A 23,084-nucleotide genomic window follows, 5' to 3' on the forward strand; every position below is an offset into this window, starting at 1 on the left:
GTGGTACTGTATGACTTATTTCTTGTGTCTGGGTCTTGGTTGGCTGTAGGGGAAAGGGGTTATTTTAGGAGGAGGAGTGGATGGGTCCAAAAGATCACATTTCAGTGGGGGAGTGGTCTTAACACAGAAACTGAAACAATGTCACACCTACTGTCGTTGTAAACACAATGTAGAAACATAGCACAAAAGTGAAATATTAGTGAAAGCATACTGTGATTTTAGACATGAGCAAAGTGGAAATGAACACCATCTTCCCTTTCTGTTTAAAGAATTGGTTAAAAGTACAGAAAATACAGGAAAGATTGTGGTATTTTATATTTTTTATGTAAAAAATATAACATTTTAGTATGAAAGAATCATGCTAATGTTTTGATAGGTTCTAAGTTGTGTAATGTTCAAACTCATCATACTGTGCTTGCTTAGGAAAACACTCTATACTGTATAAACACACCAAAACTTGAATCATCAATTTCTTTGTCGTCTTTATTGTATTCATAATTCTTACCCACATATACAGTTGAACACAGTAAACTTAATAACATCATCAAACAGTGATCCAAAATATCAAGATGTTTTAACCACAGAAGAAGAATCATTTCAAAACAAAGACTCTACTTCTATTTTTACATGAGTGTAAAAGGACAATGAAGAAATTACACATGTAAAAATGATTCAATTACATATTTTTTAAAAATCAAATTCAGAAGTACGCTAGAATTGGACCAGTGCATTAGACTGTTTTAAATGCCAACAGGGATCAAAAAGAGTGGTAGATGAAAGAAAAAAAACAAGTTTGTATTATGGCTCCAAGATGCCAATATTGGTTTCACAGTTTAAACCAGAGCAAGTCACTGACACCTCTGATATAGGGACCATTTTGGCTCTTCAGGCAAGGGGCACAGTTTCAAGTTGAAGGGTAACAGTGCATTCCATTTGACTTGAAGGTTGGAAGAGATGGCAGATAAAGGCAAAACATCTGACTTGACTCCACAGTAAGCCAAACAAGCCTGAAAAACCAATGGCGTTTGCAAGCCATGTAAGGTAAACATTTTAGGTAATGCTAGGACGGCAAGAAAAAAACTGGTCAATAGTCTGTAAAAGATGTTTATGAACATAAGTAACCCTAGTAAATAAATCAGTGTTCCCTCATTTTCATGCACAGAGCTCCCTTCCTGGACATTGTATTTGGGAGCTGTTAGATTTCAACGAATTCCCATCAGAATCCCAACCAAAACAGAGGGTGTTCCAGAGGGTGTTGGGTAACGAAGTAAATCCGACTTTGAAGCTCAAATGGAAGTCACCATAAGTCAACCAAAGACCTGAGAGAGAAACTCATACTTATTCTATCAAAGCTAAATCTGAGTTAGCTCATCTTTAACTGCAAAAGCCCTGAGTTTTGGCCTCATATTTAGGCCTTTCATCACATATAGAGGGGAATGTGTTTTCAGTCTGTATGTTCCACAGTATGTAAAAACAATATTGTTCTCCTCGTTATAAAATGGAACCTTAAAGAACAACGCTATCAACAGCGTTTGATTTGAATAAAATACGTAAAATAATTTGTGATGCACTACGTAGCTGATGTTAAATGACAGTAGTGTGGTCAGCCCCCAGTGTTAGCTTCCTAATTTAGCAAACCCAGTAGTCGCAAACAAAATCTTTGCTATTAGCAACAGGAATAAAACAAATCCCTTTTATTTGCGTACCCCATCGAGTAATGCTGCAAAAAATATTTTAGATTCTAAACTTGATTTGAATGTAATGCAAGGGGAACTGCACAGCTAAAATGTAACGATACTATGCTAACAACAAGGTAACTGTAGCTAGCTAGCTAGCTACCTACTTTTGCATTAGCTTATGATAAAAATGCTCTAAAGAATACAATAATGTTTATAATTTTAAAGCCAAGTATGCTAGTTATTATTGTTGATTCTACACTTTGCTTTACCATTAACGTTGCTAGCCTAGCTTGTGCAACAGTAGCTGCTTGTTTACTGTAAAGTACAGATTAAAAGAATAAGAATGGTACTGCCTGTGTCCTGTATTTATTGGCAAATCCAGTGGGTTTATTTAACGTTTTGGTTTTTAGTATCATGTACTGGTTTACAGGAGCTAACTGGTTGAGTTAAGCAAAGTGGGAAACCATTAACTTGCATTAATACGAATCTAGTGAGTTCACAATCAAAGCATGCAAGTTTGACTCCAGAAATTGAGCTGGATAACATTTTACTATACAAGGAGCAGAAAATCACATGAACTTGGCAAAAGGTATTCAGGTGAAAAATTTCCTTACATTAAATTGATTTTGTAGGTTTTTCAGTAGCAACAAGAACAATTCTAATTTTTAATATCACATCCTTATTAGCTAGTACATGCCTCAACCTGTTCTCTTGTCTATCAAAAGAAATGATTAAAAGTATAAACCCAACATTTGGAAAAAAAAAAAAAAGTTTATAAGAATACCTTTTTCTCAATGGAAGAACTGCTCAGGTCTGGTTGACATTTGTGTCTGTCCACACTTTTATGTGTTCTATCTCTTAAAGCTAAACTTTACTGTTTTTTGTAACAGTTTCACTAAATTTTGCATGACTTCATTCCTAAACACATTTTAGAAAAATATTGTGTAGAAATAAAATAACTTGAGAATACCACAGGCATGGCTCCATTTGAAGGCACCATTTAAAACCGAAGTTACGCAAAAGCAGCATGAGCCCAATGGCTTACCAGCAATAAGTCATGAAGGACTAAAGATAGTTTTAAATTAATTTTAAAAGGTAATCATTAATGTACTATGAAAAAGTGATAAAGTTGTTGGCAAAGTTTCAAATGACTTCTGTTTCTAATGTTGTTGTTTTTTTTTAATCATTCGGAACACTTTTGGGCTGACATCATACCGGTACACATTCTAATTTCATAAACAAAGTCTAAACTTATCTGGTGTTTTCAAGTGAAAAACGTCAAAAAAAGGCGCGAAGGCACTCCTAGGCACAGGACCCAGATCAGTTTTCTAGAGCAAATCATTAGGGGGTGCTGATCTCAGACCTGCCACTAGGGGGCAGCTTAAGTATTTTCTTGTTGTTTATGTACACTCAGTACCGTACCAAGCAGTTTTTCTGGTGATATCACTGGTGAATCCACATCCCTGATTCTCAAAAAAAAAAAAAAGGTGCAAAAGTCAGGAGAGCAAAACAAAGTTGAACAAAAACCAGTTGAAAAAACAGACACACTGGACATACACCTACACGGCACCAAGACTAGTGGCACTATGATATGGCACACGCAATTATTGTTGTCCATAAAACAGAAAAAAGGGGGGAAAAATTCAAGATCTTCACTTTCAAACAATGAACCTATAATTCCACAGTTCTTCATGCTTTCATCTCAGTCCGGACTGAAAAGGGCCTGCCCTTCTCAGGCCGAATACTTTCTTAGCCGTGGGGGCGGCTGGAGCAATCGAGGAAGACGAGGAGGAGGAAGGAGTAGCGGAGACAGAAGGGGGGAAGGGAGACGATGGCACGGGAGGCTGACGGGACAGGAGCTCCTTAAAGACAGAGTTCATCTGCCGGCTAATCATGTCCTGCGTGAGAACAAGAGGGGGGAAGCAGATAATATAATGTCTTTAACAATATTTTCTACTATGATGCACTCCCAATTAATTCATAATTAAGAAAGAACATGTCATTTGCAGCCCGGTAACAAAACAAATACTTGTTTGGTAATATACCATGAAAAAGTGTCTTTCTGTTGTGGACATTTTGTGAAAAAAAACCCACTGAAGAAATGCTAGATGTAGACTTTTTAACCTTTATGTTTAAAAGCATTTCTAGAACATGTTCATTTATGCAGCAGGCAGGATGTCGATGCTTCTTTTTCCCTTTAATAATGAGAACACTGCAAAAACACCAAATCTTACCAAGTATTGTTTGTCTAGTTTCCAGTGCAAATGTCTTAGTACTCTTGAATTAAAACAAAACGAACTTACAAGTAACTCTCCAGCAAGATATAGGAGCTTGTTTTAAGGCAATAATTTCTCAATATTGATTTAAAAAAGTACTTGTTCTGCATTTTGTTTCAAGACATTTTTCCCATGTTGAGTGAAATAATCTGCCAATGGAACTAGAACATTGTCATCAATATTAAGGAATTATTTACTTCAAACTAGCCCCTATATCTTGATGAAAAGGTAATTCTAAGTTTAGTTTTATTTTACGTTTACTAAGATATTTGCACTAAAACTTGACCATAAATACTTGATAATTTCCCAAACAGTTTTAGTTGTGTGTTAACCCTTAAATTAGCAGTATTATATATTTTCCAGGCACATAGTGTCATTCTATAGCACAATCAAGTAACTGTACTTCATTCAGTTGTTATAAAAATTTTCTATTTATATATATATCAAATATGACATAAAAGAAATTTGACTTGGTAATTTAACACCTTGAAATTGGGCCGCTGTCTCTTTAAGAAACTCCTGCTCTTTCTGAAACTCTGTCTTCATAAAGTCATCACAACATGGCTCCTCTATTAACCCTTTAACATAGTTTTTACCAGTAGCTTGTAGAGTGAGCTGAGTAGATGCACAGTTTCACGCAGGTGTTTTGGAATGGTTGCCATTGGAGATCAGAGAATTTCTTAAATATGCATGAAAGAATCAAGGTTACACTCCAGGTATGATTCTGAATAACATTGTAACATGATGTAAAGCTCACAATAGTCAATTTTACATGATACTGTCCCTTACAGTCAGCTGACCAGAATCAAAGGCATATACATTCTTGATAGAGACTTGGTTACCCAACATGGTACCTAACCTGTGTGTTTCTGAAGAGTTCGCAGAATTACAGCAAAACATCCAGCTTAGTAGGACAATTACCTTGTCAACTGCTGGTCTTTCTGCTGTAACAAATGGAGGCTTGTCTGGGATTCTGCAGCTGGCCTGCCTTACGGTGTCCAAAGTGTGTCTCCGTTCCTGAGACCTGGAGGAGAGGTGAAAAATAACCCAATCATCACAAACCACAGAGCTTCTTGTCTGTTTGTTCTTTGAGTGCAGAGGAGCAGCAGCTAAGAGCTAATGCACTAACAGAGGAGCTAATTTCTTTTGTTTAGCGCATTAGCATATTTGCTAACTTTGAAAGCATTTAGCACTGTTAGCTTTCTCTAAATTAAGTTTTCCAGATAAATTCTAAAGCATTACTTTACTTGGAAACTTTCAGTTGAATACAATTTAACAGCTGTGTCAAAGTTGTGGTTGATGAAGGTTAAGAAATCTTCAAAACGTTTGGTGTTTATATTCATGCTCTTATTTTGAAGTGGATGAAGATGTTTCCTCCTTTAAATAAACTTTATTGAGCAAATGAAAAGTGTGCAACCAGGAGGTATTAATTAAACAAATGTATGCAAAAATATGAAATGTTTAGGGCCTCCTCACATTCTCCTTGTGACACATGGTGGTTATCAACCTAGCTGAATTTAGCATCTTACCACTTTAGCATTAGCTTCCACTAACTAACATCTTGGCATAGTGAATTAGTGTTAATGGAACTAATTAGTGCTCTAGGGTTAAGTAGCTAACTTTTTAGTTTGCGGTAATGAGTAGAGAATACTTTCCAATTTTTTCTAAAAGAATTTCTAAACAGGAGGTCATTCATTTAATAAATCAAACATATGCATGAACTAACATTTAAAGTTTTTAAATCTACAATAATTAACTGTCCGACAAAAAAATCTCACAAATTTATTTGCTTAATTAGATTATTGCTTTTATAGTTTAATGTTAAGGTACAAAAAAATCACAGTTTTTTTGGGGATTAGTTATATTGTATTAGATTTTTTGACCTGTGAGCACTTTTTGATAAAATACAAATTTAGCATCTTACAATGGTTAATAAGGTTCACTATGACTTAGAATTACCTCCAAAACCTGTCAAACGACTATCATCTGAATGTAAATTAACAATGTGAATCCCAAATCCTCAAATTCCTGTAATTCTAAATGATCATTTTGTCTGCCGCCATGAAGGTGAGACATCTCTGCCACCATGTGGTCAAACTAGAAATAACAACCAATTTCCTGCCCTCTGCCTTTTCATCCAGTAATCTGTGTGGTGTTTCAGGTCACAGCTGTGACTGTAGTTTGTGGACAGAGATTGGCTCCACCTTTTCTTACATCCTGCGCCGGCCGTTGTTAGACTGATGCTCTGCTTTGTCCCATCCACTTAAATTCAGGCTGTTATGTAATCTGTTGCTTTGCACAGATGTGACTGAGCCTGACCAGATTTGCTAAATGTCTCTTGACTTTCAGTTTTTTTCCTCTCTCAATTCACTTGGACCTATCTCAGTGTCATCCTTCTGCAAATATTTGAATCGTGCTACGCACACACAGAGTTTGATGTGTGCCTGAGGTGTGCAGCCTTACACTGGTATTTGTTGTCTTGTGGCAGGAGAAGCTTGTGGTTTTCGACTCGGGCTCCCCTCACTTCCTCTCTGTCTCCCTGGCAACGAAGCACTATCGCTGTTTACCCGCATCCTGTCGAGACACGCCGAAATGGTAAGACTTTGGCTAGTGTCTGTTAGCGTTTGTAGGCTTGAAGACTTGCATGGGGTGTACAATGATGAGAACTGGAGGTGTTCTTCATTTTGCTCATTTTTTAAGAGTTTTGGTTAGCCTCAGACTCCTTGGTTTGACAAATCTATTCACATTACAACTGTTACGATGTCTGTGATAGCATTCATAGGTGTGTTTGAGTGAGCGTGTGCTTGAGCATGAGTATTTTCCATTTGTGTGTATACCTTGTTGTGTTTTCCGTATGTGGATCTTCTGCTGATAGGTTTCCAGTGCTGCCTCCGCCTACTCTACCTTCTTCTCTTTTCCCTCGCTCCGACCTAGAGGAGGAGAAGCAGAGGGATGTATATATAAAGCATATTGTTTCATGTTTAATGAGAAAAAGATGAAACAACAAAAGTTGGAGTGTGGGATAAAAACTGACCACGTAAATATACTGGTGTGACAAGAACAACGTGATTGGGAATTCTACAGACAGTCTAAACCTGCACACACACCCAACAGCTTGAAGGTCATACAAACGCTGCTTATTACTCTGACTACTTTTATGCCAAATGCAACCCAACCAAGCATTTAGGATGCCATCTCCAGTATCTCTCCACTAAAGTAAAGCTGCCCTGGCACATATAGACAACCAGCTTTTCATTTGGTTCGCATTAAATGCCGTGCGGAAACACAATCTCTTTTATCAAATATCATCTTTGCAATGCCAGCTGGAATTGCTGACACATAAAGATCACTCACACGTCAAGTATGCTGATGTACTTGTGTGGGACTAGGCCCTTAACTCCTCCAACTTCGCCTCTCCACCAATCACACGAGGCCTTGCTGTAAAGGACAATAGGATCTCCCTGCTTGAAGGAAAGCTCTGCTGGAGATCTGGCCACGTAGTCAAACAAAGCTACTGCTTCCCACTCTACAGGACAAATGAAATCACAACAAATTTGATTGAGATAATCATTTGTGTTGCATTCATGTGGAAGCTTTTTTGATGCCTGGCGTGCTGTTGGCGTGTGCACTGACCGTCCTCACTGGGCAGATGCTCGGTCTCTCCGTCTCCCTCCTCTGTGATTGGTTCACTGCACACAAGCAGAAAAACAGAAAGTAGGTGGTCACACTCAATTCCTCTACTGGTTGAGACGCAAACCACAACTGCAACGCCACAGTCCTAACTTGTGACAATGTGCTTACGTCACACGCAAGACTTAGAATTAGAAAGAATGATTTAGTGATTTCTCCATTTTGGCACAACACACATAGCTGAGAGGCTGCAGGCTTGTGTTCAGTTTAAGTGAGTAACAAGCATATTTGTATTTACACAAAGCATGTGAGCGCCACCAGTATGCCTTTTAGCTTCACCGTGCAATCCTGTTTTAAGATGATGAATTGTGAAAAAGGGACAGAGAGGAAAGCTGCTTTATACATTTGGAACTGTTCTATCCAGTGCCTCTAACTTTAAAATAAAATAACAAAACTATAACCGGGGAGGCGGATACCAATCTCTGGATGTTATTTACACGGGTCACATGTAGTCTTTTTTGTTGGTGAAAGGATTAAAAAATGTGAATGAGAGCAGCTGCTTTGAACATGTAGCCATTATAAAACAGTTTGTCTGAGCAAAGACAACAGGAGAGGATTAAACGGATGATATGCAATGAGATAATCCATACGTACATTTTTTTTTGCTAATTTTTCACTTACAGTGGTCAGTCCATTTACCATATGACACTAAAGAGTTAGTTTTTTAAATGAGTTTACAACATGTTTGATCAAATAAAATACTAAAATACTTAAATCAATCAAGCCTGAACTGGATTATTTTACACTACCAGAAATTATACAGTAATAAAAAGCATAATATATGAACTAATTAAACGTGAGAGAAATATTCTATGCTGGACACATCCTTCAACAGTTAATGATGTGTAAAACATAGTCTTCTTGTAAAAATCAAACAAGAAAATTGGGGATTTTTGTCTGTTTTAAAATGCAGAGCGACGACTCATCGTAGGTTTGCATTCATATTGTCACTCGGGGCTCACCAGTACTCCTGCTCCAGTGTCATGTGCTTCTCGTAGACCGGACCTGGCAGTTCTGATTGGCCGGGGAAGATGCTGTCATGCTGAAGGATCATGGTTTTAACAAGATCATTGACCTGTGGTTGCATAGCAACGGCGTCGTCAGACTCCATCCCCCTCAGCAGGCTCGGACCGAAGCAAACAGCCAAGTTGTAGGGCTGCATCATGTTCTCATCGCTGTACTGAGACACGCTGTGACCAAAAAAAAAAAGAAAAAAGCAAACCCAAGCACAGTGACCAGTAGTTTCAAAACATCGGTGGATATTAGTAAGAGGAGAACGTCAAACACTCGGTTTCAGCTTACTGGTTGAGGAAAGCGAAAAGGTATCGCATCACGATGAGGAGAGGCCGTGGGAAAGTAGAAAAAACGACTCTAATCTGGGCAGCTTTCTCAGTCTCATCTTCGATTTCTGGGCAACACGGGGAGGAATCAGATGAGAAACATGTTGAGAAAACATTATGTGTTATTAAGTCACAGCTTCACCGAGAGCCAGAAACCCCAGAAAATGTGACTTAAATCAATGACTATCTGTGTGAGATGGTCACTTAAAAAAATCTAAGTAATATTCAGCTCAAGAACAAAGTTTTTGCATCACAACTGTATGGGCTTTGAAAGCAGGTATCTGTGAATGCAAGCTGTTGCATGGTTTTAAAACAGGTACCACCAAAACAAAGACACAGAGGTCACATAAAGGCATCTTACGGACACATTCCAGCAGCGGAGAGTAGCTTTCGTAGGGGAACAGAGGAGGCTCAAGCCCCCTGAAGTACAGTTTCAGCACGCCGGCCACAGAGTCCAGGTCACACTCACTGTCTGACAGAGGATCCTCCCCTGCAGGAAATTAGAAGAAGTGCATGGGGAAAAAAAGATAGCTCTTTATGACAAGAAAGCCTAAACAATTCTAAAAACCAGCTTTTTACGATGTGACCGAGGCCCGGCTACATGTATGGGCTTTGAAAGCTACACACGCAGCCAGGTCTTTATAAAATCAAATGTCTCTGCCACATCATTTGAAAAAATAATATTGTAGACAGGGGGATCGGTTTCAAAAAGGTTTTCATCCATATGAACCAGCACAAATACATGACTGTGTGTTGTTTAAGACATACCAAACCCATAGAGGGCAGTGTAGCGCAAAGCTAAAACCTACGTCAGCCAATCAGTTTGCTTCAAAACACGACTTCCTATTAGGAATTAAACATGGCCCCAGGGGGATCATTTGTGTGGACAGATGCATTTGTTGAACTACATTTAAATATTGCATTAGAATACAAAGCTAATAAAACACAAGACTATGTTAATTGGGAATCATGTCAAAGCAAGTACATGAATATATTGGCGTATTATTTGTCACAGACTGTAATCAGAGATCCTTTCTCATGTGCACACGGCAACACAAATATGGAGTTTTCTCAAATCTAAACTCAAGTATGAGGTTTTTTTATAAATAAATGTTTTTACTGATATTAAATAGAATTTCCGTGTTGATGAAAGACCAACCCACATAAAAATGTATTCATTTTCCTAGATATCAGGCTATGTGTGGACTAGGCCTAAAATTAATATAGGGCCTTATGCTTTTCCACATTTTTTCACTTTGCAATAATAAATTGAAATTTTTCAATTGGGATTTTTTGCAAAGTAGAACATTATTGTGGAGCAATAAGAGTACATGGTTACATTTGAAGGGCAACAACATTAAACATACAGCCAAAGCTACAATGAGGTAGTTTAGGTAAAAGTAGATTCACGTGTTAGACTTATTCAAAGACCAGAGTTAAATATATTGGGAGTTAATTTAGTGGCAAGACTTAAAAATTGCTTTTCAGGGACATTGTCCATCCACTCTTGATGGGCTTGAGTTACTAAGCAACGAAGAACAGGCACAAAAAGTCAGTCTAAGAGTGTTTTCACACCTGACAGTCCTGTAGACTCAGTTTGATTGGGGACCAAAGTTGCAACATTTGTCACATGCATTTTCAGCTGGTGTGGTTCACTTTCACACTGCATTGTGTCAAACAAAAAAAAACCCTTTGAAAACTTGTTCTCCTCCTTGTCTGTGGTGGTGCTCCACCAAAACCCACTGTAGCAAACCACTCAAATACTTCTAATAAAGGCACTGCACACAACTTCCTTCTATACAAAATGTAAAACAAAAATGATTGTAGCGGTAGTAGGATTTCTCTTTTCTCTGGTAAAAGATCACAAGTCATGTCTCCTGCTAGCGCTAGACTAGACCTATCTGTTTTGGCTGTATTTACCCAGAATGCTCTGCACTATAGTCCACGTCCTACTTTTGGAGTAATCTCTGGTCCGCTTGCATCCTCATATGCATTCGAACTTCACCAGCGTTCCCTTCAACCCAAACCAAACCTAAGTCTTTAGGTTGACCAGAGTTTGCTTTTTTTGGTCTGCATCACAATTCGATTACACTTTTACACCTCCCCCGTTGAAGAAACTTTCTGTGAATGCTCCCTGTGAATCTGTGAATCTACAATTCAGGCTAAATGAATGCAAAAGGTTCACAATTATGTGCTTCTTTATGTTTGGTCTATCACACTAAATCTCAATAAAATACCCGTTTGTGGTTGCTGTTTGACAAAAAGTGAAAAAGTTCCATGTGTATAAATAATTTTGCAAGGTTCTATGTCAATGCAAGAAGAAGTCCCAGCCTGGGGTCTTTCTGGGTGATGGAGTTTACATGTTCTGCCTGTACATGTAGGTTCTCTCAGGGTTCCCTGACTTCCTTCCACGGTCCAAAAGCATGACCGTTAGTGTAACCGGTCTCTCTAAATTGCCCTTCGGTGTAAGTGTGTGCACAGATGTTTACTGTGTGTCTCTTTGTTGTCCTGTGGTGGACTGGATGGATCACTTACCTCTCTCAAATGCATCTCTGATGAGGTTCACCTCCCTCTGGGAGCCAGGGACTCTGAAAATTCCTTCATGGTGGAGGCCTGCAACACACGCCCTGACATCAAAGTCCATCTTCACTGAAGCTAAAGGTCTGGACAGACATGTACCCAAGCTAAGAGCAGTTCCACCTACTCATGACCCCCATCATCCAAAGCTCTCTGTCTCCCTCTCTGTCTGCTTGCTATATCAGAAAAACTGACTCACCATGAAGGTTTATGAAACGAATGCAGCTCTCAACCACCACAGGAATCTGCTGCCCAGAGCTCTGGAGAAGAAAGACAGGCATGCAGATGGAGAGTGAAGATACAGTCAAATATAGAGGAGAAAGAAATGTTAAAATGTGTAACAAAATTGAAGCAAAAAAAGCAAAGAAACAGGAAGAAGTTGAAGCAGAAGGCTAATATAATGCTACTCTTATCTAATAGTATTTTTCAGCCTGTAACCCCCAAAGCAACAGTTTCAGAGACTGGCGACTCCCTAAAAATACATAGAATTACTGATATTGGCTTAAAGGGGCATATAGTGCCATTTTATAGCACAATCAAGTATAACTATGTTAACTCCAGTTGCTAAAAAATGCTATATAGATGAAATATGACTTAAGAGAAATTTTACTTTCTGATTTAATGGCTTGAAATTGGGCCACTGTGTCTTTAAAAACTCCTGCTCTTTCTGAATCTCCGCCTTCAGAAAGTCATCACAACATGGCTCCTGGATTAACCAGTGCTGCATTGAGAAGTAACTTGTATAATGAGCTCAGCTGATGCCCAGGAACTAATTGCTGCTGGCTAGTCTGAAGGAGTTGAGTGGGGGAGTCTGTGAGGCTGAAGCTTGTTAGCTTGTGAACTGCAGCTCAGAGGAGGAGCTGTGTCTTGAAGGCAGCGCTAGGTCTAAGTGGGCGTTTTGCACAGTTCAATGGTTGCCATGGAGATGAAAGCATTTCCCAAATATGCAGGAAAGAATCAAAGCAACACTCTAGTAATTTTACGGCTTTCTTCTGGTAATAATATGCCTTTATCCTACTAATATTATGACTTTAGTGTCATAATATGATGTTTTTATAATTGTAATTACCCCCCAAAAAAGACAATCTCTTAGCCTGCCCCTAATATTCAGTCACAGTTCAAAACGTTCTAGTCATAAGGAGTTCTTGAGTGAGTCGACCGTTTCAGACATTTTCTGTGCCTTCCTACACCACCGTCGATTTCGGCTTAAAACTTTCCCCGTAGGATTTCAACTCCAAAAATGGCCCACAGAAGCGACACACCGGACACGGCTGTGGCTGTGTACCTGGGTCCGAGACATTCTCCTTCTTCTCCTGCACCATGCCAACAGCAAAGCAGGGACACAGAAAAAAATGCAGAGATTAGAAAAGAGAGAGAGAGAGCGAGAGAAAACGAGAATACGGAAAGTAAAGATTTAAAGGCAGTGGGAAGAGGCACACACATACACAAACACGCACACACACACTTGATAGAGTAGTCGAGAGGAGGAAGCAAAGAGGGCAGCGTTTCAAATCCTCTTCATAAGCGAAGGGGCGGCGGGGGGTTTGTGGGGGAAGATAAGAGGAGTTTGGATTGAAAGGAGAGAAAGGCAGCAATAAGCTGGAGCATGACGACACATGACGGCAGCGTGCATGTCCACCTTCCGTTCTTCAGCACCGGGATTTTCTCTGTGATTTTATTTTGGAGGTCTGAGCAGCAGTGCAGCAAACTGAAAAAAAGGGGTGGGGGTGCAGTAAAGCGTGTGTGTGCTGCCGTCGGAGTGTGTTACCTCTATGTAGGAGAGTATGTCTGTGGTGAAGAGTGTGTGGCAGAATTGGGAAACTGGCCTGGACTTCCGAACCCGGATTGACCGAGTAGTACATTGCATTCTGGGAAATATAACAAATGAAATGCTGGTAATCAAGACGTAATGATGTCGGACAGATCTGTGCAAACCCTTTTAAAACACCACTCATTTATTTACTTCGTCCTTCCAATTAACTTTCTTGAAATTTTTAGCAATGTGGCATGCATCCACAGTTTTTCCAGTGTTTCTGAAAGTCTTTCCTACATTTATAATAATTGGAAGTAAAATATAATGAAAAAAATTGAGAATAAATACTTATGCATTGTAATGTAATGTTTTTTTTAACATAATGATGATCAATTGGTTTAAATTTGCTCCATGGCTTTCCTGTGCCCCTCCCCTCGACTTCTCAGCTGTCCTCTCTCAGGCACACTTTTTTTTTTTTTAACATGCGCATGGAGCCCATTTACCTGGAGGGGTCGCTGTCCACGGCTTCTGCTGGAAGGAAGATACAGAAGAAGTGTGAAACAGGGAAGACTATTGCTACAAGCGTAACAGTAAAACAATGCAATAGGAATGCTAGTAAAGTGCCTTAACAATTACAATCTCACTCTCAATGTACATTTTTTTTACACTTTGTCACATTAATGACCACAAAGGTCAATAATATGAGTGAAATTTTATGGAAAAAGGTCAAATCTGGTTGAGAAGCAAGTATAAAGTGGAAGGAACGTCACACATGTTATTTCTAGACATAAATATTTTAAAATAAAACCAAAAGTATGTCCAGTTCCTATTGAATCAATGCTTTTTGTTGAATCACTATTTGATGCAATTACAGCTGTAATGTTTCTATTTGTAGAAATGGAAACATTTATGCCCTCCTCTTTGTAAAATAACTCTATAATAGTCAGATTTTATGGAAAATGTTGGAATTTGACTGAGACCTAAAATGAAAAAAAAAAAGGAATATTCAGTGACATATCGAGATATACGTTCATATATTTTACAAATAATTCAGTAAGCAGTGGTGGACTCAAACGTTTCATCAATATCAAGCCGTTTCCAAGAGAGAGTGCAGCTTAGTCATGTACTGACACAGTAAAAATAACTTTAAAACAGGATGAAACACCATGAGAGGAAAGATTAGTCATGATCTTTTGTTTCACATAAATTTTCCACAGAACTGTGTGAAAACCATTAGTGTTCGGCTAGTTCCTCATTTCTGCCCGTCGTTCTCTGTCAGCCTGAAGGGCCTTGTGAAAGCAGACAGATTCTTGGTAATGCGTTTCTACAATTCTCCACGCTGATTATTAGCAATGTTGGGTTTAAGCTGCTTCTAATACACTGTATAAGTATATGAAGAGCACCTTTCTGTATGGCATCTTGTAGAAGATCGTGTTTGGCTTGAAGTTTGGAGGCCAGAGAGCTGCTGTTGAGGAATTCTTTTACTTTCTAAATGAATAATAAAAAAAACAGAGATATCAACAACTAGCTCACTCAAAAAATGATTTTCTCATTGGGAAAATAGTTCAATATTCTTTATTTAGTGAACTGTGTCCAACTCACTGTTAAGTAGTAAGTCTCTGTCTCCTGCAGATTGGCTCGACGCTTGGCGAGGGAGAGTTTCGCCGTGGTTGTGATTCCTCCGGGCGGCTCGTGTGATAGGCTGGCGGACACGTCGGGGGAGGGGTTGCACTCGCTGTCACACATGGAGTCCAGCAGGGCAGCAAGCGTGGCTTTAAGCGTTTTACTGATCTGAAAAGACGGGAGGAGTGATCGCGTTGTGTTTTCCGTGTTTCCATCAAGCAATTCTTGATCCAAAAACACAAATTGCCTGCAGTCATAACGCAAAAAACACTGACCTCCTCTGTTTCCAAGGTGACGGAGGCGAGTCGAGACTGAAGCTGCTGGAACCTGGTTTCGAGCTCATACCTCACCTGGCTCTCTGCACTCACCTCGCACACCTAAAACGTTACAAAAATATAATGTGACCCAAAAAATAAGGTTTGTTTGGTTTTTTTTTTTTAGAGGAATTCTTTAGATCTATTTCCAGCCATCATTGGGCGAGAAGTTCTCAGTTTACAGGGCAAAACAGGAAAGAACAACCTTAGCACACAAAAACACACTAATACCTCTGAGGACAGTTAGAAGTCAAATTTAGGACTGAAGGACCATCAAGCACCTCAACAGACTTCTATATATTTCTAAATTACTTTATATAATAACGTTAACGCTTCACAATAATGTGAAGCATAAACAGAAAACTATGTTGTGCCTTTGTATTCATCGCCCCCCCTCCCGGATAGTTTATGCTTAATTTATTGTTGAGTAGATAAAAAGAAATCCCATTTGCAATTTTAGATTTTAAAAAAATATTTTTTTTTAGATCTGCAAGTACTTTCGAGCTGATGATTTTGGCTGACGTGATAAAGGTTTGGACACCCCTGGTTTAGATCAAAGCATTGTTATGTATTCAAAGGGTCCAGTCAAATTCCAGACCTAAATCTAATTGTGAATTAGACTTGAAAATTGATGTTTATAGGTACTCTCTATCACAACTGGAGCTATGCTGGAAAGAACTCAGCAAAATCTGCAGTCTGATGAGAGACGCACCCATAAAAGACTTCTTCGAAGATTTGAGTCAGTTGAATCCAAAAGCACACCACACTTTTAAGATTTTCATCCGTAAAAATGTTGAAACTCATAAATCGTTTTACTTCCCTTTCCCAACTATGCTTTTACACCGAAGCTTGTGGCTCAAATGCAACTAAAAGTGAAAACCCTCAAGAGGGTTGAAATACTTTTAGCTCATGTTGGACAACCAGGATGTTTCATCTTGGCACTGGACGCCATAGCAGCAAAGAGTCACAGTACCTGGTCACCCTCGTGTGGGTGATAGTTGAATCTGAACGGAAGGCAGAAGGCGGAATCATGTTGCTGTAGCAACCCATCCCTGTCTCCACTCTGGTCCAGGGATGTCACAGCAGTTTCCAGCTGCTTCAGTCCCGTCTCCTCCGTCTTCTGAATGCGCCACCTGCTGGCCAGGTAGCACTTCATCACTCTCTCAATGGACAGATGGAAACCAAGGTCACAGCACTGCCAGGAGAACCAAGCAAAGAGAAAATTATGTAGATCTTGTGAAAGGTTTGTGAGAAATCTTTGCTATGTATGAACTGTTACTGCTTTCTAAGATCCAAAAAAAAAAAACTATTCCAAAAACTAAATTGGTAGAGCTTCTGATTTACAAAACATCAACATAAATGATCACAAACCTAACCCTTCATCATAATAAGAACATAACTGCACTTAAAAGCAAACAAACTTCTGAGTAGTTTTATAAATCCCCAGTAATGTTTCTTACGTCAATGAGAGTGCTGACATCCTGCAGATAGTATTTGTTCATGGCTGCATTAGCTGCAGCTAGGTTCAACAGGTAGTCATTCCGTGCCTTTGTACACTTCAGCTGGGTCTCCTGCATTTTTCCATGTCTCTGTTCACACAAATACATGAAAAATTACATTAAAAAAAACAACTCAGGAAACTCGCTTTTAAAACTCAGCAGAAATTTCCATTTGCAGATGTTGAAAACACCTGAACTCATTTAGCTCAAAGAGGAAAAGGAAGCGGTTTCCGCTGCAGAAACCTCACTTCAAGACTTCCTGTGGTTTTGTTCACTGTTTCTGTTTCAACAGACGTTCACGTTCACCTTCTCCATCAACCGTTCCATCTTCTTGACGGAGCTCCGCCTCTGCCCTGCCAGTTGGCCGGGGCCGAGCTCGGCCGACTTCCCAGTGTGCCTTTCTTCCAGACGCTCGGCTTCCTTCAGTTTTCCCTCAGCTATCAGGCAGTCTGTGTGGTACTGGTTGTAGGTCTTTAGAGCCTTCATTGGAATGCAGAACAACAAAACGTGTCGTGAGCAAAATCAAAAGTCTTGTCCTCTTAACGTCCCAGATTTTTAACTCCGCCTGCACACGCCATCTAATAACTGGTGTTACGTACCGTCTGCAGTTCGGTGGTGACCTTTAGCAGCTCGTCCTGCATCTGGATTCCCACCTCTTTGCTCTGCAACGTGCACAAGTGTAGATTGTTAGCGTGAAAAATGTGAAAAGTGTATGTGTAAATATTAAGATATACACATTTATAGTGGCCAGTTGGGTTTTTATTTTTGTGGTCTTGTCTGTCATTTTATCAATGTATGGGTGATGATTTTCTAAAATGTTTTGATAGAGCTCCACTCTATCAAAACATTTGATAAGAGTGCAGTATTTAGTGTTACTAAGAATGTAACACTAAATACTAAGTGTTACATTCTTAGTATTTATTCCGGTTATAAATGGTATCTATACACAATACAGAGCGTGACTCTGTGGGTTCTATTTTCACCGTTCAAAATGATTTTTTCAACATCCTTTTGCCAGTCAGCTAAAACAGTGACTTTGGTGGGCTTTTTTTAGTCTTCCCAAGTGTGTAAGTTTTGACTTGTGTAAACTAAGACTAAAATAAGACGTCACATCTGTTTTCTGCTGTTGCTAATGAAACAAAACAGAAGTTGCAACTGGCAGCTACAGCATAATATAAGTGAAAAACATATTGTATTCACCTAAAATATGGATAACTTGTGCCTAGCAATTTACCTCAAGAAAAACTTTACAGCTACATGTACTGTAAATAAAGACAACAATAGTATTTCCCGAACAGGAAACGCTCGTAAAAAAGTACAGAGAAACAGTTACAGAAAACAACAGAAATAAAAAAATACCTCAGTGGGAGCTAAATCTCCCAGCTAGCATTAGCACCGCAGCACTGCTAGCGGCTACAGTAAGGGAGCAGTTTAGAAGTGTTTTATTTACTCTTTATGAGGTGCTGCTCTAGCAACTGGTATTATTAGCCACCATGATAAGTTCCTTTAACAATGAGTCAAGAGGTATTAATGTTCAGTAGGAGAGTATCAAGGTCTTTACAAAACTAATGTAGCAAAGCTCCTAACAGATGAATGTGGGCACATGTATCCAGACGAGCTAATGATGTCAGAAAGAAGAGCAGCGTCTTTGAAAAGGAATTTGGTGTCTGAGTCCGTGAGTGTTTTTTTTCCTGACACATTATGTCAGTTAATAATTTAAGAAATATCTGCTACAGCAGCTGCCGGACATTGGCAATGTGGAAGCACAAATATAGAAAATATGCATGTCTAAATTAGTTTCTTTGCATCAGCAACATTTAAGATAGCTCAGTTGAACTGATATAATGTGGTCAGGCTGCTAAACAGTTTTAGGGCACTTATACATATTAAAGGGACAATTTCAATGGCAAAGAAACAACCGGGTTTCTTCTGCAGAGAAAAGGGAAGGCTACTTATTTATCCGAGCATATTCCTCTTGCCCAATTCTACTTTTGGCTAGGACATTTTCTCATAAATAATACAATGACTTATGCTCCAGAGCACAGCAGTATATTTATGTCCTCTGCAGAACTGAATGCAGGGTTTAAAAACTAAAATTGTGTCTTTAATTACTCATCTAGTCAAAGTTGGGAGCAGAAGTTCCAACATCTAGACTATGATATATAGATATCATATAGAAATGCAGTTTCTGTTTCCCACAAACATAAAATATACTGTATGTAGTAATTAACAAAAAACAAAACACATTCTTGCTACATTTTGTTTCCACTTTACCTTCAGATTCATAACCTCAAGTTATGGATGTAATCTAAAGGCACTTTCACACCAGAAAGACAACAAACAGTGAGAGTACACGGACAATGTGGGAGTACTGAAAGGTTTTCAGATCTCATGTACTACATGTCTATAAATTATATGTTTAACATGTGAAACAACCTGCCCTCTCTCTCCTTGGTTAACTAGATAGTACATCTGTTTTTTTTCTAATAAATATGTTTTTTGAACCTTTGCTATGACATTTACAAAGGAAGAACAGATAAGGAGAAGCCCAATGAGTCACCTCAGCTTCGTCTGAGGATCAGATCTCCTTCAAAGCCACGTCTGTGTGTGAAAGAGCAGAGTGGAGCTCAGAACTGACACACTAGATGATTAAAAACTATTTAATCTATCACCTTACTGTTTTATAAAGAAGGAGGAACGCATTTCTGTTGGTTAACAGCCAGATAGATGTGGCTCCAGATAAGAACATGTGTTCTGAGCCAACTTTACCGAAGAGTCATTTCAAAACAACATGGATCACAGCTAGCATTAGTCAGCTACATTAACCAACGTCTAAGAATTTGCCAGAACAATAAGAGAGAGGATTATTACATTTGTACTTCCTTCATATTTAAATGTTTATGAGAACATTATGCCTGTGAAAAATTTAGTAAAGCCCAGATAATGCCATTGCTTTGTAAGATTCTGATCAGTTATTTCGCAATGTTTCATTTAAACTTATGCAATACTAAAGTTTGCAGTGACAGGCTGAAAGACTACCCAGAGAAGAAGAAGCAATTAATTCAAAGCTAATTTAAAAACCAAACAAAACAAAACAAAAAAACGGGTTAATGTTAATGATATTCTGCTAGGAGTTCTGTCCTTTGGTCTGATGAAACTTGAAGTGTTTGGATCTAATGGCATTTGTGACACGTTGGGGGAAAAGTAGGAAATACGTGAGACTTTCAACCTCAGAGGAAAGTCATAAAATAAAGTAATTATTTCAATTTGAACCTAATTAATAATGATAATCATATTCTCTGTAACTCAAAATGAATTCACTTAAATTTTAGAACTTTGAAGTCTTGTATACAAAAGAATTTAAAAAGAATTATATTCATTAATATAACTGAAAAGAGACTGACCTATGGAAGGATAAGATTACAGTTGTTGTTTTGCAAAGACATCAAATTGCTTTGAGGTATTTTCTTTTACCTTACTTGGGTTTGGTTTACTTTGATGTTTTTTTAAATCATGAAAAGTAAAGAATACATTTTCAAAGAAGTATGTTTCTTTTGAGAAAAATAATTGAGGCATTGTGTGATCTTTCTAAAAAGAGTCAGTATTGTATTGTTGTTTTTAAGGTTGTGCACCATGTATTTTTTTTTGGATCATTTGCAATAAGATCTCAGAGTTTAGAAGCTGAACGGCTTCCACTTGGGGTTGGTCCAAAATTTAAAAAAAGCTCTCAGCTGCTATGAAACAACTCTTGAAACCTAATTAACATTCAGCTCAAATTTCAAAGTGCAAAAAGGTTCAGAGAACATCATTGACAAGCAGTAATTTCAAACAGCGTCCTGAGCACTTTATAAACGAATGAGGCTGCTGATCTCACTATTGGACCAAACGAACAAAAGTTAACAAAGAAGCTCTTGGAGCTCTGCTGTTCCGTAAAGTCAGAGTTGCGTATGCAACGGCGGACGTTGCTTTCACCTTTTTGTGCAGCCGGTGTGCGTCCTCGGCACTGTGTGTCAGGTTCAATGTGAGCGTGTTGAAGCAGGTGTCCCCCAGCGCCGCGTGCTCCCGGCTCTCCAGACGGGTCTGAGTCAGCAGAACGGACCAGACCTGACACACAGACTGACCCCACTGCTCCTTCCTGCGGACGGATGGACATTGACATGATCACTGCCCCGTCCTTTAAATGGACGCCTGTTTGACAACACGAAACAGGCGCCATGGGTTGCTCTCTGGAGACCAGACAGCAAGCTCATCCCTTACTTTTTAGTCTTGTGAGTGAACCTCTCGGTTAGTTTGTCGAGGGCTCTTGCATATTCAGTCTCGATGTCGCCTCGGCGCCTGAGAAACTCAGACAGGTCTGAGAGCTGCTGCTGCTTCACCTCCACCTGGGAGTCCAAAATCTTTATCTGGTCTGTCAGTTGGGCCCGCAAGTCTGGTAAGTCAGAGAGACAGAGAGAAAGACAGAATAAATACATATTAATAATGACCCTGGAAGCATGCAGACACGTGAAAACACCGTGAACAGAGATAGGATACTATTTTCAAACAAGAGGTGTCATTAATCTTTCCATTAAACTTATATAATAAACATGCTTAATCATATTTACAGTGTGTTAGGTTGTAATATACATTCTTTACTGATAAAAGATACACACCAGCTGCTTTTCAATTACAAAGGTGTGCAAATCTTTATTCTGCTAATGTCGGAAATACACAATTTTGCAATTAACTAAGAGATTAAATTAAATCACACATGAATAAGCTTGTTCATGTGACAATTAATTAAAAGGCATGCCAGTGAAGAATGTAAACGGTTACATGAGATATAGTCATAACTCAGTCATGGCACTAGTGCTCATCATATTATCAGCCAATCAGAGGAGACATCGGCGTTTTATTTGGGCTTTTGTGCGACAAGCCCCACCCACTTGGGAGGGGCTTCATCTGCAGGGGAAATTGTAGTCAGCGATTTTACAGAAGAGCGATGGATTCAACACGTTGAAATGACACACAACTTTTTATGAACTGCGCATGCTGTGAGAACCTTGGTGGAGTCAGCTGCACATTGACCGAAACCACTCCCCCCCCCCCAAAAAAACAAACCATCATCCTCCTACCACTTCCTCTCGTCTTCTTTGTCATTTCCACCAGTAGTAACATCCGGCTGCTCATCACGTGATTTGTGTGACGTAAAAAAGCTGCTTCGATACGGCTGAAAAACTACCTCATCCTAACGCAAAAGGTTTTTATCCAAAAACGTGGGTCTTTTTTTAATATTTGGTGTGTTTCCATTAAACAATTTTATTTTTGTAATTTCAATTTGTGCAATTTTATGTTTAATGGAAACACAGCTACTCTATGCCCTGTTAAACAGTCTGTTAATAAGTTTAGATTGCAATTACTTTTTCACATCTGGCCAAGTTGGTTTCAGTAGCTTTTCTCCCTTAATAAATGAAATCCTCTTTTTAAAACTACATTTTGTACACAGGTTATCTTTGACAGTAAGATTTGTTTTCTAGCTAAAAAGTCCATAAGGGGGCAGAGTACGCTTAAGTTGAACTGCATTTTTCACCATGGCATTAATTTTGACTGATTTTGCCAAATTCTTAACGTTCAATGTATCTGAGAAAAAAAGAAATCTTGATTGGGACAAAACAATGGTGACCAATTAAAGGGCAAAATTAGTTAGACAGACTTGACAAGCATTTAGCGGAGTATCTATTTTAAAGTTGACTGTCACACAGTTGAATAGTACAACAAGTTCCCATTTCTTTATTTATATCTATGAAAAATGCATCTCTCCAGTTTCAAGTCAGACCTTTGCTCAGCTTTTAATTTTTTTATTTCTCAGAAACAGTCTGCTACAGTTGATTATTTTTAAAACCCTTCACATGCTTCTCTGTCTGCCACAAGTCAAGTCTTCACAGATTTGCACATCATGAGGAGATCTATCAAACATTGATGTGCAAGAAAAGGACTAAAAAGAAGTAAATATCAAGAGGAAGACACTAAAAGACTGTCAAAAACGGAGGAATATGTTGCTGGGCAGTATTCAAAATGACGTGGGAAACGCTGCTTCCTTGGAAGCAAATCTAAGCGAAGCTACAAAAGCACGAGGACTTTGTTCAGTAGTGCAGTTAACAGAGTTCCACTGCCAACAACTTCATGAAAAAAAGAGCATATTTACTATTTTATATGCATTCTCTCAATGAAAGAACTGTGCTTTACAACCGTCTGCATGTTGCTTTTGTAGGACAATTTACCAGAACTTTTTTAACTGGTCAGGATATTGCCAGATAACACTGAATACTGAACACAAAGTTCTACCAGTTTTTA

At 38.8% G+C, this 23,084-nt stretch overlaps 1 protein-coding gene across 5 annotated transcripts in view; it reads right to left on the bottom strand.

Moving 5' to 3' along the window:
- Nucleotides 1-465: 465 nt before the first annotated feature.
- LOC102224175 (SLIT-ROBO Rho GTPase-activating protein 3-like) overlaps nucleotides 466-23,084 on the bottom strand; it is a 35,629-nt gene continuing 13,010 nt past the window's right edge. Inside the window, exons 3-24 of one of the 5 annotated variants that reach the window (XM_023332482.1) lie at nucleotides 21,009-21,180; nucleotides 20,724-20,886; nucleotides 17,351-17,413; nucleotides 17,058-17,231; nucleotides 16,713-16,841; nucleotides 16,226-16,447; nucleotides 15,214-15,315; nucleotides 14,918-15,106; nucleotides 14,719-14,803; nucleotides 13,819-13,843; nucleotides 12,848-12,875; nucleotides 11,762-11,822; nucleotides 11,521-11,598; nucleotides 9,347-9,475; nucleotides 8,948-9,053; nucleotides 8,608-8,835; nucleotides 7,589-7,644; nucleotides 7,310-7,481; nucleotides 6,793-6,885; nucleotides 6,419-6,529; nucleotides 4,877-4,979; nucleotides 466-3,577 (exon numbers count right to left, since the gene is read on the bottom strand). In XM_023332482.1, the coding sequence (XP_023188250.1) occupies nucleotides 3,377-3,577; nucleotides 4,877-4,979; nucleotides 6,419-6,529; nucleotides 6,793-6,885; nucleotides 7,310-7,481; nucleotides 7,589-7,644; nucleotides 8,608-8,835; nucleotides 8,948-9,053; nucleotides 9,347-9,475; nucleotides 11,521-11,598; nucleotides 11,762-11,822; nucleotides 12,848-12,875; nucleotides 13,819-13,843; nucleotides 14,719-14,803; nucleotides 14,918-15,106; nucleotides 15,214-15,315; nucleotides 16,226-16,447; nucleotides 16,713-16,841; nucleotides 17,058-17,231; nucleotides 17,351-17,413; nucleotides 20,724-20,886; nucleotides 21,009-21,180 (2,690 nt within the window). In that variant the 3' untranslated portion in view covers nucleotides 466-3,376. Of the gene's footprint in view, nucleotides 3,578-4,876; nucleotides 4,980-6,418; nucleotides 6,530-6,792; nucleotides 6,886-7,309; nucleotides 7,482-7,588; nucleotides 7,645-8,607; nucleotides 8,836-8,947; nucleotides 9,054-9,346; nucleotides 9,476-11,520; nucleotides 11,599-11,761; nucleotides 11,823-12,847; nucleotides 12,876-13,330; nucleotides 13,431-13,818; nucleotides 13,847-14,718; nucleotides 14,804-14,917; nucleotides 15,107-15,213; nucleotides 15,316-16,225; nucleotides 16,448-16,712; nucleotides 16,842-17,057; nucleotides 17,232-17,350; nucleotides 17,414-20,723; nucleotides 20,887-21,008; nucleotides 21,181-23,084 lie in introns of all 5 variants that reach the window. The other 4 variants (XM_023332470.1, XM_023332476.1, XM_005806222.3 and 1 more) reach the window with 4 other exon arrangements.

The sequence above is a fragment of the Xiphophorus maculatus genome, chromosome 1 (assembly GCF_002775205.1).
Source record: "Xiphophorus maculatus strain JP 163 A chromosome 1, X_maculatus-5.0-male, whole genome shotgun sequence".
Lineage (NCBI taxonomy): Eukaryota > Metazoa > Chordata > Actinopteri > Cyprinodontiformes > Poeciliidae > Xiphophorus > Xiphophorus maculatus.